General features: G+C 38.3%; 1 protein-coding gene across 5 annotated transcripts in view; it reads right to left on the bottom strand.

Annotated features, from left to right (window-relative positions):
• kif20bb (kinesin family member 20Bb) overlaps window positions 1–15372 on the bottom strand; it is a 100335-nt gene that overhangs the window by 58146 nt on the left and 26817 nt on the right. For all 5 annotated transcript variants that reach the window (XM_072557791.1, XM_072557793.1, XM_072557794.1 and 2 more), the window contains exons 14-17: window positions 13226–13365; window positions 8808–8934; window positions 5299–5506; window positions 703–758 (exon numbers count right to left, since the gene is read on the bottom strand). In XM_072557791.1, the coding sequence (XP_072413892.1) occupies window positions 703–758; window positions 5299–5506; window positions 8808–8934; window positions 13226–13365 (531 nt within the window). The remainder of the gene's footprint in view (window positions 1–702; window positions 759–5298; window positions 5507–8807; window positions 8935–13225; window positions 13366–15372) is intronic.

Genomic DNA, 15372 nt, shown 5'->3' with positions numbered 1-15372 from the left:
GAGGTGAGAGGGAATTTCTTCAGCAAAAGGTAGTGACTTGGAGGAACTCATTGCCATAGAAGGCTGTGAAGGCCAAGTTATTGAGTGTATTTATGACAGAGATAGAAAGGTTCTTGATTGGCAAGGGGATCAAGAATGATGGGGAGAGGGCAGAGGAATGGGATTGAGAAACATATCAGCTATGTTCATATAGCAGAGCAGACTCCATGGGCCAAATGGCCAATTCTCCCACATCTTATTATCTGAAATGCTATCCTCTGAATATGATGCTAAAGCAAAGCCATGGAATTTTGTTTGTTGTGCAATGGCAGTTATATTTGCCTTCATAACAGCAAGTGCCCTTCAAATTAAAATTACACTTGAAACATTTATGAAATGATACAACCATTCCAAATGTTCATTCTGATGAACGTTAGCTTAATGAAAAATAAAACGGTATATTGCTAAAATAATCTGTGGTCAAAATCATAAATTTAAAACAACAGAGTTAGAAGAGTTAACAAATTCATGCAACAAATGGCTAGCTCACCATTGTTCAGACTCTAACTAACAATGAAGTGTCATACTGCATTTTAAAAGTTTGGCTCAAGTTGTTTTTGATAAGAAATGTCAAAACAGTGAATTTGAACACGAAGTAAAAACCAAAAGCTAGTTGAGAAAATGGCAGTGGCTGAGCTGTCAGATGATGTTAAAAGCAGTCACCTTATATGCTTCCTTCAATTTTGCCTCTTCAGTCAATTTTTCAAGCGCATCTAATTCTGAAATTTGAAAACATTAATTATATCATTCTTTGCAACAGTTCAAACAGTAAAGGCAATTTGAGTTTTTATTCAATAAGTACTTAAGCATGTATTTGTTCACACTGCACATCGAAGGTGTTACAAAGACAAATCATTGGTTGGCATTTCATTTTTATAATCCCTTAAATAGTAGCAAACTAACTTCAGTTATATGCCAGAGGTACATCTCACCACTGCCAATGCATGTACCATACATGCACAGCATTCAAATCAATGTCAGAATGCAATAAGGTACTGATTAGCATAAGTGTGCAGTTATTTACACTGAAACAAGACAAAAAAGATTTTGCTGAACTAAAGCCAGCCGATGTAAAAGATGTTGCCAGTTTGCCATTAGTCACTCAAGTCATGGAATGTGCTGAATTGTATCTGGCCAAGCAGAGATTAATACTAGAGTCACAAATGCAAATACTAGAATGCCAGTCGGGGAAGATAAATTTAATTAATGAATCTAGAATTAAAATTCTCATAATAATAATCAAAATTTATCACAATATTACCAGCTTCTCTCAAAATTTGTCTGGTTCAGACGAACCTAGTCTGGCTCATGTTTATAAAAGCAAATACTTTCATAGGATGTGGGAATTGCTGGCAAGGTGAGAATTTGTTAGCCATCCCTAACCGCCCAAGAGGAGTTGCTTGTTTTTGAAACAGCTATTGTCCATCTGGTGCAGGTATACCCACAGTGTGCTGTTTGAAAGGTAGTTCAGGACTTTTGTCTCAGTAGTAGTGAAAGAACAATGATAAAGCTCCAAATTAGGATGATGTGCATCTAAGAGAGAACTTGCAGGTTGTGATGTTCCCAACACAGAAGAGATCACTGGATTGGAAGGTGCTTTTGAAGGAGGCATGATATATTGTACACATTGCTACTTTAGTGTGGGTGTGGTAAGGTTTTCTAATATTGTTGCAGCTGGACTAATCTATGCAACCTGAAAGTATTCAATTGTATGCCTGCCTTGGGTTTGGGCAGGCAGGAGGAGAGCTACTTGACGTAGAATTCAAAGCCTCTAATCTAAATCATGTCACCATAGCATTTATATGGTTGGTTCAGTTCAGTTTTTGGTCAATAGTGCAATATTCAGCAATGGTAATACCAATGAATATGATGGAGATGTTCAGAAAATATATTTGTATTCATGAACTAATATTCATGAACTATCTTTTGGAAGATATGGAAGCATTTGGACACTTGTTCAATTAAGAAGAGTTTTCACCAGGTTTCTTGGAAGATCGGCTTAATGTGTGCTGTGGTTGTTCTGTTATTTGAAGCAAGTCAAATGACTTTAGTTAGGAAAGAACGTAAAGATTTTAGGAAGAGAAGACTGAAGGTTTATGGCTTTTCATTGCTAGAAAACTTAGCTTTCGAAAAATATTATATAAGGGGATCTGTGCTCATGATTGCACGATTGCCGAGGGATACATTCTGGACTTGAATACGGTTTTTGTTGGCCTAGGTGGTCAGTAAAGAAAAAAAAATCCAAAAGCATGTATTATGAGCTTTAAATTTCAATAATAATATGCTTTAATGTTTCTGGCTAACTTTCACTTATACTCTCATGCTTAACTTACTAATTCTTTGGTCATTCTTCATTTTTAGAAATATTCTATCCGATCTTCTTACCTACCACTTAACTTGTACAATTAAGTGCTCTTTTTGGCATACTTTTCCTTTTACATTTCTAGTCAATCAACTACAGAAGTGGCTCGGTCCTTTGGAATCGCATTTGCACATTGGAATGAGTTCATTCTGAGTATTCTATGTCACCTCTATTGATCTATCCTTTAACCTAAAATTTGCAACTTCAGTTTAGCATGCTCTGCTTTCATATTTGACCTTTAACATTTATAAAATAATTTTCATTGAGCTATGGTCAATTTCCAGAGATAATTGAATGGGAGGGTTATGCCGGGTAATGAAGTTAAAGATTATGCCAGAAGACAATTCTGCTGCTGCTGATAGGCCATGGCATCTATGAGATGCCTGGTATTGAGTTGCTAGATCTGTTCAAAGTCTATCCATTTAGTACAGTGGTAGTGCCACACAACATTGAGGTTATTCTCAGTGTGAAAGCAATATTTGCACTGTGGTCACTCCCACAAACATCATTTAAAGACTTATCTGCAGCAAGAAGACTGATGAAAATAAGGTCAAGTAGACTTTTGCTTCTGGTTATTCTTTCATTGCTCGCTGCAGAACCAACCAGTCTAGCAGTTATGTCCCTCATGACTCAGCCAATTTAGTCAGGAGTGGCACTACTAAGCCACTCTTGGCAATTGCCATTAAAGGTTCCCCAGCAAGGGTACATTCTGTACCCTGTCACCCTCAGGTGGTTGTTCTAAATGACATTCAACGTGCACTGATTCTTTAGCCAAAGCAGAATGGTAGGTGGTAACTACCAAGTTTTTTTTTGCCAAATTTGACCCAATGCAATTAGATTTCAAGTGGTCTATGGTTATTGTTGAGGACTCACCACTCTAACACTACCTCTAGCAGAGGTGTCCTGCTGGTGGGACAGAACACAACCAAGGATGTTAATGGTATCATCTGGGACAGAGTCATAATCAGTGGAATTATACTTTGCACATATACAATGTCAGGCTGTTACTTTGTCAGTCTGTGGAAGATCTCCCAATTTTGAAAGAAACCCACAGAAAGGACTTTGCAGAGCCATTAGAGTTACCTTGGTCACTATTTATTGGTCAGTCCAATTTCATTACTTTGCATCAAGCAGCTACAAGGTCTAAACAGGTCATTTCAGAGGGCATTTAAAAGTTAACTACATTGCTATTGGTCAGGAGGTACATGTAGACAGATTGGGTTTGGGTGGCAAGTTACCATCCTGAAAAAAAAAATGACATTAATGAAGTTTGTTTTTTTTTGACATGGTCATAATTAGGCAAGCCTTTTAATTTAAGATACTATGGAATGCAAACTTCTTCATTTGTCACAGCAGATTTGAACCCATGCTCCCAATCATTATCCTGGATCACTCGTCCAGTGACTTGACTAGAATACTACCATATAATAACGCTTATTGTCACTCCTTCCCTTTAGTTCACTACCAAAAGAGTGCCACAGGATTCATCATGGGGTGCTGAAATACGATGGTCAAAGCTTCCATAATCCCTTCCCTGCTTCTTTTAATAACCGAGGATATGTCCTATCTGGGTCTGGTGATTTTTTTTTTCACTACTCAAAGACATTAAATCCCTTAATACTTCTCATCTTGCAATATTTATTCCATCAAATACTTTACATTTTTCTCCTCCTTAATCAAAACAGTGGTAAGTTTTCTCTTTCATTAAAGACTACCACAACGTATTTACTGAGATCCTATACACATTCTCCACTTCTAGTTAATGTTTTGGTCCCCAATAGACCTTGCAATTCTCCTAATTATCTTTTTCCTATTTATGTATGTGCAATATTTGGATTTTACTTCGCAGCAATTTTCATCGCTTAAGTTCTTTTAATTTTATCCTTACTTTGTTTTCTTTAGGCTATTTTCAGAATTAATTTATGCCTAATACAAACTTCCTAATTTTGCTTACATCTATGCACCTTGTTATTCATGGGGCTCTAAATTTAGCAAGATGCCACTTTTTCTTCATTAGAACACTTACTCCAATCTCTTGCCGGTGATAATGAATCACCTCCTTGAATAATACCAATTGTTCTGAAACCAAGTTACCTTCAAGTATCAGTTTAGTAAAACTGGCCTTTCCCCAAATTAGAACTTTTAACCCCAGTTTCCACCATTTTTCAGCATAAGCCTGGATAACAACCAGGTTTTGTTGCATCTTTAATTCCTGATATTGGTACAAATGCATTTAGTAATTGGTATAAATGCACTTGCTAAAATTACCTGAATTAATGTAGTTAGGACATGGAATACTGGATGAAGTAAATTCTAACTGCAGAAATGTTGTAAAAAAAACTTTTAAATTTATGACCGAACACTGTTAACTGACTGACTTGGTTTTCCCTCGAGCGCATGAATGCGCAACTCGATTATAGGCCTTCTTAGGAGTCTCTTTCCATTCAAAATAATGACTTCTTTTTCCATTTTTCATACCCAAAAGGATAGAAAAAGAAGACAAGTCATACTGCCCTGAACATAAGGCAGCATTTGACAGGAGGTGTAATAAAGGAGCTCTGGATCCGTCTCTGTGGCCCAATAGGTTAGCATGTTCTGCTAGTTTACCATCCAGAACCTATGGTGTTTCTAGTTTTTCTTCCTGGTGGTGGGAAATAAATAAAGATTTGTACACCAGTTGTCTTTCTGTGTTTCACACCTGCGCATACACATCATGGATGCTGGGGAGAATATAGAAGCACTACCACAGTTGGGTGGGGGCAGGGGATCGGTGGAGGGGGGGCGGGGGGAGGAGGGGGGGTGGAAAGAGAGAGAGAGAGAGAGAGAGAGAGAAGCTTTGGCAAAATTGAACATCAAAATGTTTTATTAAAGTGCAATTTGTTTTGCACAAAACTTACCACAAATTTTCTTCTCCAATGTTTCTTGTGTTTGGTTAAGCTTTTGGGTGATACAAGCCAAATTAGTTTCCAGAAGTGTAATTGCCTCCTGAGGTTCTGGAGCAGTTGCTAAATGGTGATGAATCATTTCAGCTTGTTTCTTAATGTCAGCTACATCGGGTTCCAACAACTTGATGCATTTTACAACATTAGTTTTAGCCAAACTCTCCTGTTTTGGAAGGATAAAAAGATAGCAGAGATACAATTGTAAATCAGCAAATCACTGGATGAGGAAAAGAAAAAAACTATTGGGACACTAAATAACCATTAAACTTGCATACCATGTTAATAATGTACTGGCTAAAAATCTCAGGTTTAATTGTCCATGTCTGTGAAATTTACCTCTTTGCCCATGTTGTGACCAAAATCCATGCAATGGAATGGAAATGCAAATGATTAAATTAGCATCCAGTGAAATGTGCATTTTGTTTACAGAACTCAAAACCTCCCAATTTTGCATACAAATAAGTCAGTTACCTCTATTCAATCTCCCCTAAACCATGACTGGACTACCCTGATAATAAGAGAAAAATCAGTGTGCCATTTATGACTAAATAGGTGATAGACAAGGCACATGTGGAGGTAACAAAAAGGAAAATGAAATCAAGCAAAATTGATCTTCACACAGATACTGACAAACAAATTAGAAGGAACTGAAATTGTGCTTGGGAACAAATATGTTCAGCTCTTCTCCAATCAAATGCATGCGCACGCTTAACAGTCTATGATTAAACTTTACACCATGCCCTGTATACAATGTAACATTTTAGATATTAGAAGAATTGAGACCTTGGAGTGAATATCTGAAGGTCATTGGTAGTGGCAGGATAAAATTATAGAATTCCTGCGATGTAGAAGCAAGCCATTCAGCCCATCAAGTCCAAAGCAACCCTCCAAAGAGCATTCCACCCAGATTCCCCTCCCGTTCTTCCATAGTATTTAAGGATATGCAGGTTAGGTGGGTTAGCCTTGGACCTGATTCCTTTTTCCATTCGTAACCTCCAGAAAGTGCCATGGCTGCCACCTAATTAACCAAAGACACATGCTAATGTCTGAGAAATATATTGCAATTTGTTGTGCAGTGTAGGACAGGCCTGTAATTTGTCTGCATGAGCAGATAAACAGTATGAATAAGGTTGATAAACTGTGTAAACTTTGAAAACTAATGTAATTATTGTAACAATATCACAACCACTCAACACGAAGAGATCATAAAAATTGTGATAAAGGCTATACCTCTTTTATTGTCAAATAAAATTTGCTGGACTAAAAGATGGCAACCCCAATCACAGGATGCAAATTGGCTACTTTTTGTCTGGAAAATTCAAGCAATAATTAAAGAATAAAGCCAAAATTGCTATCTAACTCGAATATCACACTCTCGCACCACAAGAGTGTGGACCTTACAGCGTACAAACCTAGGACCAGCAGAGGAGTTGTCTGCCCACTTGTGACTGAACAAAAGGGGAGCTATCAACACACAATGTGGTGCTAATGACCCAATAGTCAACTCATACAAATGTGCATAATCAGAACTATAGAAATTCTTATTTAATTTGAAACTGACTAATCCAGGAACACTATCTTAAAACTAAAATTTCCTGATCTTGAGAAACAGATCAATTGGTACTCTCTCTGAACACAGTCCTGATGAAGGACTTTTGCCCGAAAAGTTGACTTTCCTGCTCTTTGGATGCTACCTGACCTGCTGTACTTTTCCACCACCACACTCTTGACATGTTTCAGTCTGGCAAGTAGCATTTTTGTGTTAACATTGTATCAGTCTAACCCACCCAAATGCAAACACCTAGAGAAAAGAACCTTCACTCAACAGTGGCTTTGTGAACTCTGACCCAAAAACTCATGAATTCATGTGCATTTCTTTTGAGCTTTAAAATTTATCCTTTGATTGTAAACTCATTCCTGTTTTGCTCTTTGTTTTTGTGCATGTGTCTGTGTTGTGATAAACATGCCCTAGGCTTGAATGCAAGAAAAAAAAAATCAGACTTTTTTTGTTAAAACCAGAGAAGAAATTAGAATTATACAAAAGTTACCATACAAAAAAATAGGCCATTCAGCCTATTGTCTGCACTGGGCTGAATAAACTAGCTGCGCACACTAATTCTACTTGCCAGCACCTAGCCCGTAGCCATGCAAGTTAGTGCTTCAGGAGCAAATTCAGGTTCATTTTAAATGATTTGAGGATTTCCACGTCACCTACTAAACTGGACGGAAAATTCCAGGTACCTCTTACCCTCTTGTAGAAAAATGGTTGTCATGCTCTCACTAATCCAGTGTTACAGAACAGGTCTTTGTTGTCTATGTTATCCTCGTTGTTTTGTACACGTCAAGTAAGTTGGCCCCCAGCCTCCACTGTACTAAGGAAAACAACCTTAACCAAGCCAACTTTGTGCACACCTGCAATTTTCAAGCCTGGTAATATCCTTGTAAACATCCTCTGTAATCTCTCCAAAGTAATATGTCCTTTCGCCTAATGTGACCAGAACAATGTACAAAACTTCATCTTTGGTCTAACCGGTGTCCTGTATTATTTCCAGCACTACATCCCAGTTCTTCAATACCTTGTCCAATACAGAATTGCATCCCATGTGCTGCTTTGCCACCCTTTATCTACTAATCCAACAGCACAGTGACTCAGGGTCAGCACTGCTGCCTCACAGTGCCAGGGCCTGGGTTTGATTCCACCCTTGGGGGACTGTCTGAATGGTGTTAGCAGGTTCGACTGTGGCTGTGTGGGTTTCCTCCCTGTTGTTCCAGTTTCCTTCCACAGTGCAAAGATGTGCAGGTTGGGTGGATTGACCATACTAAATTCCCCATGTCGTCCAGGGATATGTAGGCTAGGTGCGTTAGCCATGTGAAATACAGGGATGGGGTGAGAGTTTGGGTGTACTTAGTGGGTCAAATGGCCTGTTTCCATACTGTTGGGATGCTAGGATTCTTTGATTATCTTATTGCTGTTCATGGGATGTACTTTCACAACAAGAACCATTAACACTGAGCATGCTTATCATTAATAGCTTCATTGCATTTCTACATAAGGAGTAGTCAGGAACAGGCAATTCGAACACATGATTTTGCAAGCTTAAAAAGGTGTTGCTGGAAAAGCGCAGCAGGTCAGGCAGCATCAAAGCCCTTCTTATGCCCGGAATGTCGATTCTCCTGTTCCTTTGATGCTGCCTGACCTGCTGCGCTTTTCCAGCAACACATTTTTAAGCTCTGATCTCCAGCATCTGCAGTCCTCACTTTCTCCCGCATCATTTTGCAAGGACAACAATTCTAAAAACTGCTGGTTGAGTCATTTGAAATCATAACCAAAACAGATTTGGATAAAGTTGAACATTTTAGCTTCCAATAAGCAAGAGTACTTCAGATTTGTGGAAACTATTTGTCAATAAACAGCACTCTCTCTACAACACATATTTTCAGCTGTAAATAAATAAGACACATACCTGACTGCCATCTGGTTCAGCAGAATCTTCATTCTGATCAATAGCAACACATGCCTTGACCAGATTTTGAAAGATTGCATTGCGCTTTTCAATTCTGTCCGCAGTTAACCAATTTTCTTCCTTTTCTCTATATATTAAAGAAAGTTAAACAATTTATTGGATACTCAAGGTGGTGGAAATCTGTGGGGGCATGGAGGATAAATAGTAAATGCTCAAAACTGAGTGCAATAATCTATTACAGAGATAATGGACATGTTAAGTGAAGGTCTGCACACAGAACATGAGAAAATTAGGAGGTAGACAGGCAGCTAGAAATGGGAGAAAATGTTATGAAGCAGGGTTCTCTTTTAAATAAATGAAATATACAAAAACGTAGGCAGACAGCAACCAAGACATTAAACAAAAAAATTAATTCAAATAGCTATGCAAGAATGAGGTTTGAAATGCAAAAACAGTGGGACAATTTCAAAACCTGGATCGGATACAGATGAATCATTATAAAATTAGGATATGGCTAAAGTTTAGAATTACTGGTAAAAGGTCTAAGGTGCTTTTAAGAAAAATAAAGGTGCTGTTCTTGAAACTTACATTGTTCCATTGAAGCTTATGCAAGGGTAAGATATTGTTTACATTTTGCAGACAAACCAGATTGATTTTTAACAAATTGGTTAACCAATTTGCATCTAGCTAACCCAATGTAGAAAGAGTTGCAAGAATACACGAATAATAAAATGAAAGGTTAAGTGAATCAATATTCCAAAACAGGGAAAAGTTACATGGTATACTGGTTAGGTAGTGGATGAGTATGTTGCATATCCTACATTTCCAAATGAAGGCTGTGGAGATCTCAAAATATGAAAAATGCCAAGAGTGAGTAAGCAAGGCATAATGGAAGTGGTTGAAGTATGTCTAGTGATTGATTATGTTTTAGTTGGAGAAATTCACAAAAAGCCATCTGATGAATGTGGTAATGGAAGGTGCACCAGGGGACTCAGAAGACATAAGCAGGTGCCACTGTAGGCAACAAAATGGTTTGAAGTTGGGTAAAACTCTAAAATGCTACAGCAATAATAAAAAAGTAGATTATTACCTTCATTTAATATTTTCACTATTCTTTAAAATGTTACACCATTTTAAAAGTGTGTGAAATGAGAGCAATATTAGGCATTTGCACTTGTGCAATTTAACACTGAAGTCCAGAATTATTTCGAACTATATACGACTGAGGGATCGAAGTGTAATTTTGTTAATAATATCCTTCAACCTTCCCTTTTATTATCACTGTAAAGATAACAACATTGGCGATGAGATCCAGCAACCTAGTCACTGCTAAACCAGAGGTCCTGAATTTTATTTTTTAAAAATCACGTATGGCTGTGCATTTATCACCCAACTCCAATTGCCTTCAAGAAAGTGATGGCGAGTTGTCTTCTTGAAACACTGCAATCTATTTGATGTAGGAAACAACCATAATGCCATGAGAGAGTGAGCTTGCTGCAAAATTCATACCCTCTGACCTACTCTTCTAGCCACTAAATTTAAGTCTAATCCAGGTTATTGAGAGTGGATAAATTCAGTGATGAGGATGCCATTGTCCCTTCACATTCATGATTAGATTCTCTCATGTTGACAATGATCATTACTTGGAACTTGTGTAGCATAAAACGTTACTTGCACTTTTCGGCCCAAAGGTGGACTTTGACTGCTTCAGTTTCTGATGAGTCACAAATGGTACTGAACGTTTTCCTGATGATCACACACATCCCCACTTCTGAACTTGTAACAGAGAGAAGTTCATTGATAAAGTGGTTGAAGGTGGTTGGGCCACTATCTTCAACTCCAGCAAAGATATCCAGGTGCTGAGATGACTGACCTCCAGTCAGGCAAAAGTGAGGACTGCAGATGCTGGAGATCAGAGTCAAGATTAGAAAGGTGCTGGAAAAGCACAGCAGGTCAGGCAGCTCCTCGAATGCTTTCTGCTGTGTTTTTCAGCACCACTCTAATTTTGACTCTAACCTCCAGTCATCACAACCATCATCCTTTGTACCAGGTGGGGCACCAAACAGCCTAATTTTCCTATTTTTCTAGACCCCCTTGATGTTACAGTCAGCCAAATGTGGCCTCAGTGCAATCACAGTCACCTCACATTTGTCCACATTTGAACACAGGCTTTAAAAGAAGTCAACAGCCGAGTGGTCCTGGTAGAATCCAAAACAAACATCAGTGAGAAGGTTATTGCGAAGCAAGTGCTGCATGATCTCATTGGTGATGACACGTTCGACCAATTTATATATGATCAATAATAGACTGATGGGGCAAGAACCATTTATCATGGTTTGTTATCACTGGCATAATACTGTATCGGATTGTGTATGGAAAATTGTCCAAGTATTTCCTGTCTTGTAGCAATATTGGAACAGTTTGTCTGGGGGGCACGGCAAGTTCTTGAGTACGATACTTCAGTATGATTCACAACCAAAATGAACTGCAGATGTTGCAAATCAGACAAAACAGAAGTTGCTGGAAAAGCTCAGCAGGTCTGGCAGCAACTGTGCAGAGAAATCAGAGTTAATGTCTTGGGTCTGGAGATCCTTCCTCAGAACGGATTTCTCTTCACAGATGTTGCCAGACTTGTGATCCAGCAAGTTGTGTTTGGTTTCTTCAGTATTATAGCCCAAGGGTCATCAAGGTCCATAGCCTGTGCAGTACGCAGCCATTTTTTGAGATCATGTGGAAGGAACGAGGTTGGCTGGAGACTGGCATCTATAATACTGGGGACCTTCAAAAAAGGTCGAAACAGATCATCCACTCGGCACTTCTGGCTGAAGATTGCGGTGAATGGCATCTCGTGGTTACCTAGTTTTCAGTTGCTTGAATCTCTTCAAAGTCATTCTCATTTAGGAATGAGATAGCGAGAGACAGTACTCTCCTGCACAAGTGCTGTGTAGTGATTACTGTTACTGATACGGTCATGGGCACATGCATCTGCAGTAGGCAGCTTGGTGAGATCAAGTTTTTCTTCCCCCCTTTTATTGGTTCCCTCACCACCTACTGAAGCCAAGTCTAACAGCTGTCCCGCAGGACTTGACTAGCAGGGTTGCCAAATCACGCTTGGCGATGGTCATTGAAGGCTGCAGAATGTTTCCTTCCCTAAAAAGGGCATTAGTGATCCAGATTTTTTAGTTGAAAAAAAAAAACAATTGTTTTATGGCCATCATTAGACTTTTAGTGTCAGATTTTTCTGGAATTGGTGAGGAACTGCAGGAGGTTTCATTGTCAATCTTTAACCTGATGCCATGACACTTTATGGGGTTTGGAGTCAGTATTGGTAACTCCTGGAGGAGCTCTCTAACTGTATACCACCATGCCAACACCTGTGATGGGTCTGTCTATCCTACAGGTGAGATAGGAACAAAGTGTTGTACAAAGGAATTCTTCTGTAAGTATGACTGCTGAGCTAATGACTGACAACTCAAATTTTGGCACAATGCTCCAAAACATTAGCAAGAAGGACTCTGCAGGAGCAACCAGATTGTGTTTGCTGTTGTTTCCTGTACCATAGTCTATGTTAGGGTGGTCCACCTACTTGCATTCCCTTTTTCCTCCCCCATTTCTAGTCATTGATGCAGCTGAATAGCTGTATATTTCAGAAGACAGTTCAGAATCAGACACATTACAGTGAGTCTGGAGTCAAATACAGGCCAGAACAAGGAAGGACAGCAGTTTCCTTACTTAAAAGAACATCAGTAAACTGTTTCTTTTAAATTAACTTTTTAAAAAAAAAATCAAATTGCTCAGAGAGGTTATTACACACCTCACATAGTCATCGGGATGTACAGCACAGAAACAGACCCTTTGGTCCAACTCATCAATACCAACCAGATATCCTAACCTAATCGAGTCCCAATTTGCCAGCATTTGGCCCATATCCCTCGAAAGCCTTCCTATTCATATACCTCTGAACCAAGTGGGACTTGAACCTGGGTTCTCCAGATCAGGTGTACGGACACTACCACTGCATGGCAAGAGGGCCAACCAGGTGGGTTTTTAAGAATCCAATATGACAAAAATCTGAAATTAAAAATTGTAATGATAACTTCAGAAGTCAAATCATCTTCCACAGTGGAATTCAAAACCAGGTCGCCAGAACATTATCTAGGCACCTGAATTACTAGTAACAATACCATTTGGTCATATCCTGGCCTAGTTTGTCATTTATTTTATTTTAAAGTTCCACAGGTTTTAAATGTAATCAATCAGACTGCCAAATTTAAATTGACATTTTAAATTTTCCATTCATGAGCAGCTGCAGCAATATTAAGAAACTGGGCACACTATGTTCCATGTTAACTCCAGTTAAATTTTGTTTGACTACTCTGAAACATACTGGGGGGGGAAAAAACTTCAAAATATATCACCTTAAGTAGTTTTCAAACTGAGGCATGAATTTTTCCATTTCCTGATGAACTTCTTCCCGGATATTCTTTTCTAAGATCACTTTTTCTTTTTTTTCTTCAATTAACTTGTTTTTCAGATCTTGTATACAAAGGAGTAACTTCTGTGTATGATATAAATAGATAATAGAGATGGTTCATTCAAATTCTAAGAAATTGTTCCATTTGAAATATATATATAAAAATATATAAGTGAAACAGCAAAAATTAAATAAAACATTTTGAAATAAAAACTGTGTGCAATTAAGAAGATGGATTTGAACTAGTGGCATAGGAATTTTGGTCACTGCACCTAAAGGGATTTAATTCTCAACTTGCAAGTATTTCTATAGCTGTGATTTCTTTTAACAGCACAAGAGTTAATATTGTGCAATGGAGTTTTGCTTTCAGTGGAAGAGTTTTTTACAAGCAAACAAAGTGAACATTTGTGCATTGGGCTCTAGTATGGAAGATCAAATTCCATACTAGAGCACCATCCCTCCCTTGTGATAAAGGGAAAACACCCACAGCTTCAAAATAAAAATGTTTTGGGTTGCAATTTGGCAGGTTTACAAAAGTCTTGATTGAAACTGGACATGTAAAAAAGTTGCTGCTATGAAAAAGAGGTACTTTACAGCAGTTAAATAAGTTCTCTCATTGTAAGAAACAGGTTACTTGCATTTGTGTGAATTAAGCCAAACATTTATGGTTTGGAACAAGACCCTGAAGGGATTATTTGCAGCAGAGAAGAATACAAAGGCTTAAAAAGAGAATCAGAATTTAAGACTGGAAATTGAAGCCACAGTTAAGTGAAAACCTCTGCATCATAAACACCTGAGAGCATTCCTTTTTTTTTAAACACATTTTAAAATAGGGATTTGGAATTGTATTTAACTTGTGTTACAAAAGCTTTAAACATGTATTATACGCACATTTGGTTTATTCTATTTCTTTTGCATAATAAACTGTTTTATTCTTAAAACCAAAATGTGCTTAAGCTCCAGTAAGAAACCACCTCATTAAACCAAAAATAAAGTGATCTATCAAGTCAGATTTCAATTTGGAATCAGATTTGTCCAATAAAAAACACCAGCTGGGATCAAACATCATGCTAAAACCTTTTCTTCCAAGGACACTTTAGCGTTGGAGTTATTTGGTAAACTCAACACCAGAAAGACCTTTTGACTTTTCATTAAAATGGATTTTAATCCCAATCCATCATTTAGAGGGAATGAAACCCAGAAAGTTATAAACTGCACTTGTGAACATGTTTCTTATCCAAGAACAAGTAAATGATGATATCTGATATATTTATAATCGATTACACAAAGTTAGCTGGAACAATTGACTGGCTTGATTCTCAGCATTCAAAAAAAAAGCAATCCAGAATCACACATTGTAACTGGGTGAAGTTCCCCTCTTCAAATCAATCAATCATGAGCGAAGTAGTACTAAGCAAAGTGATAGAGATGCAGTGGATAAGTTGAGTGCTGAGTGCAGTTGGAATTAATTGCTAGGTTCTTAAAAGATTGTTCATGAGGTGGTAGATGAATTGCTATTAATCTTCAAACTTTCCTAGGTTCATGAAAAAGTACCAGCAGGTTGAAAAGCAACAAATATACCCCCTCTTTCAAAGAGGGAGGGAAGTATAAAACAGGAAACTATGGATCAGTTAGACTGAGATCTATCCTGGAGAAGGCATTACAATTGATCATTAAAGAGGCTCCAAGTGCTTATTAGAAAAACACAGAGGTAAATCAACAGTCAGGACGGCTTTGTCAAAGGAAAGTCATGTTTAACAAATTTATTGGAGCGATTTGAAATGTGAAAACATGTGTGGATAAAATGGAGTCTGCAGACGTACTATACTTCAATTGTCAGATAACATCCCACATCACAGGCTATTGTAAAAACTAAAAGCTCATTGTGTAGGGGTGACATATTAGCATAGATGGAAGAAAGTTTTCCACAAGTTAAAAAAATTAGAGAGAGAGAGAGAGAGTGTGAGTGTGATCGAGAGAGAGAGCGCGATTGCGCGCGCGAGAGAGAGGTCGGGGTCGCGCGCGCGCGAGATGATCGAGAGAGGGGTCGGGGTCGGGGTCACGTGGGCGCGAGAGAGAGGGTTCGCGGTC

The sequence above is a fragment of the Chiloscyllium punctatum genome, chromosome 38, assembly GCF_047496795.1.
Source record: "Chiloscyllium punctatum isolate Juve2018m chromosome 38, sChiPun1.3, whole genome shotgun sequence".
NCBI classification, from domain to species: Eukaryota; Metazoa; Chordata; class Chondrichthyes; order Orectolobiformes; family Hemiscylliidae; genus Chiloscyllium; species Chiloscyllium punctatum.
The sequence above is the reverse complement of the archived record's forward strand: the minus strand, read 5'-3'. Positions and strand labels throughout refer to the sequence as shown.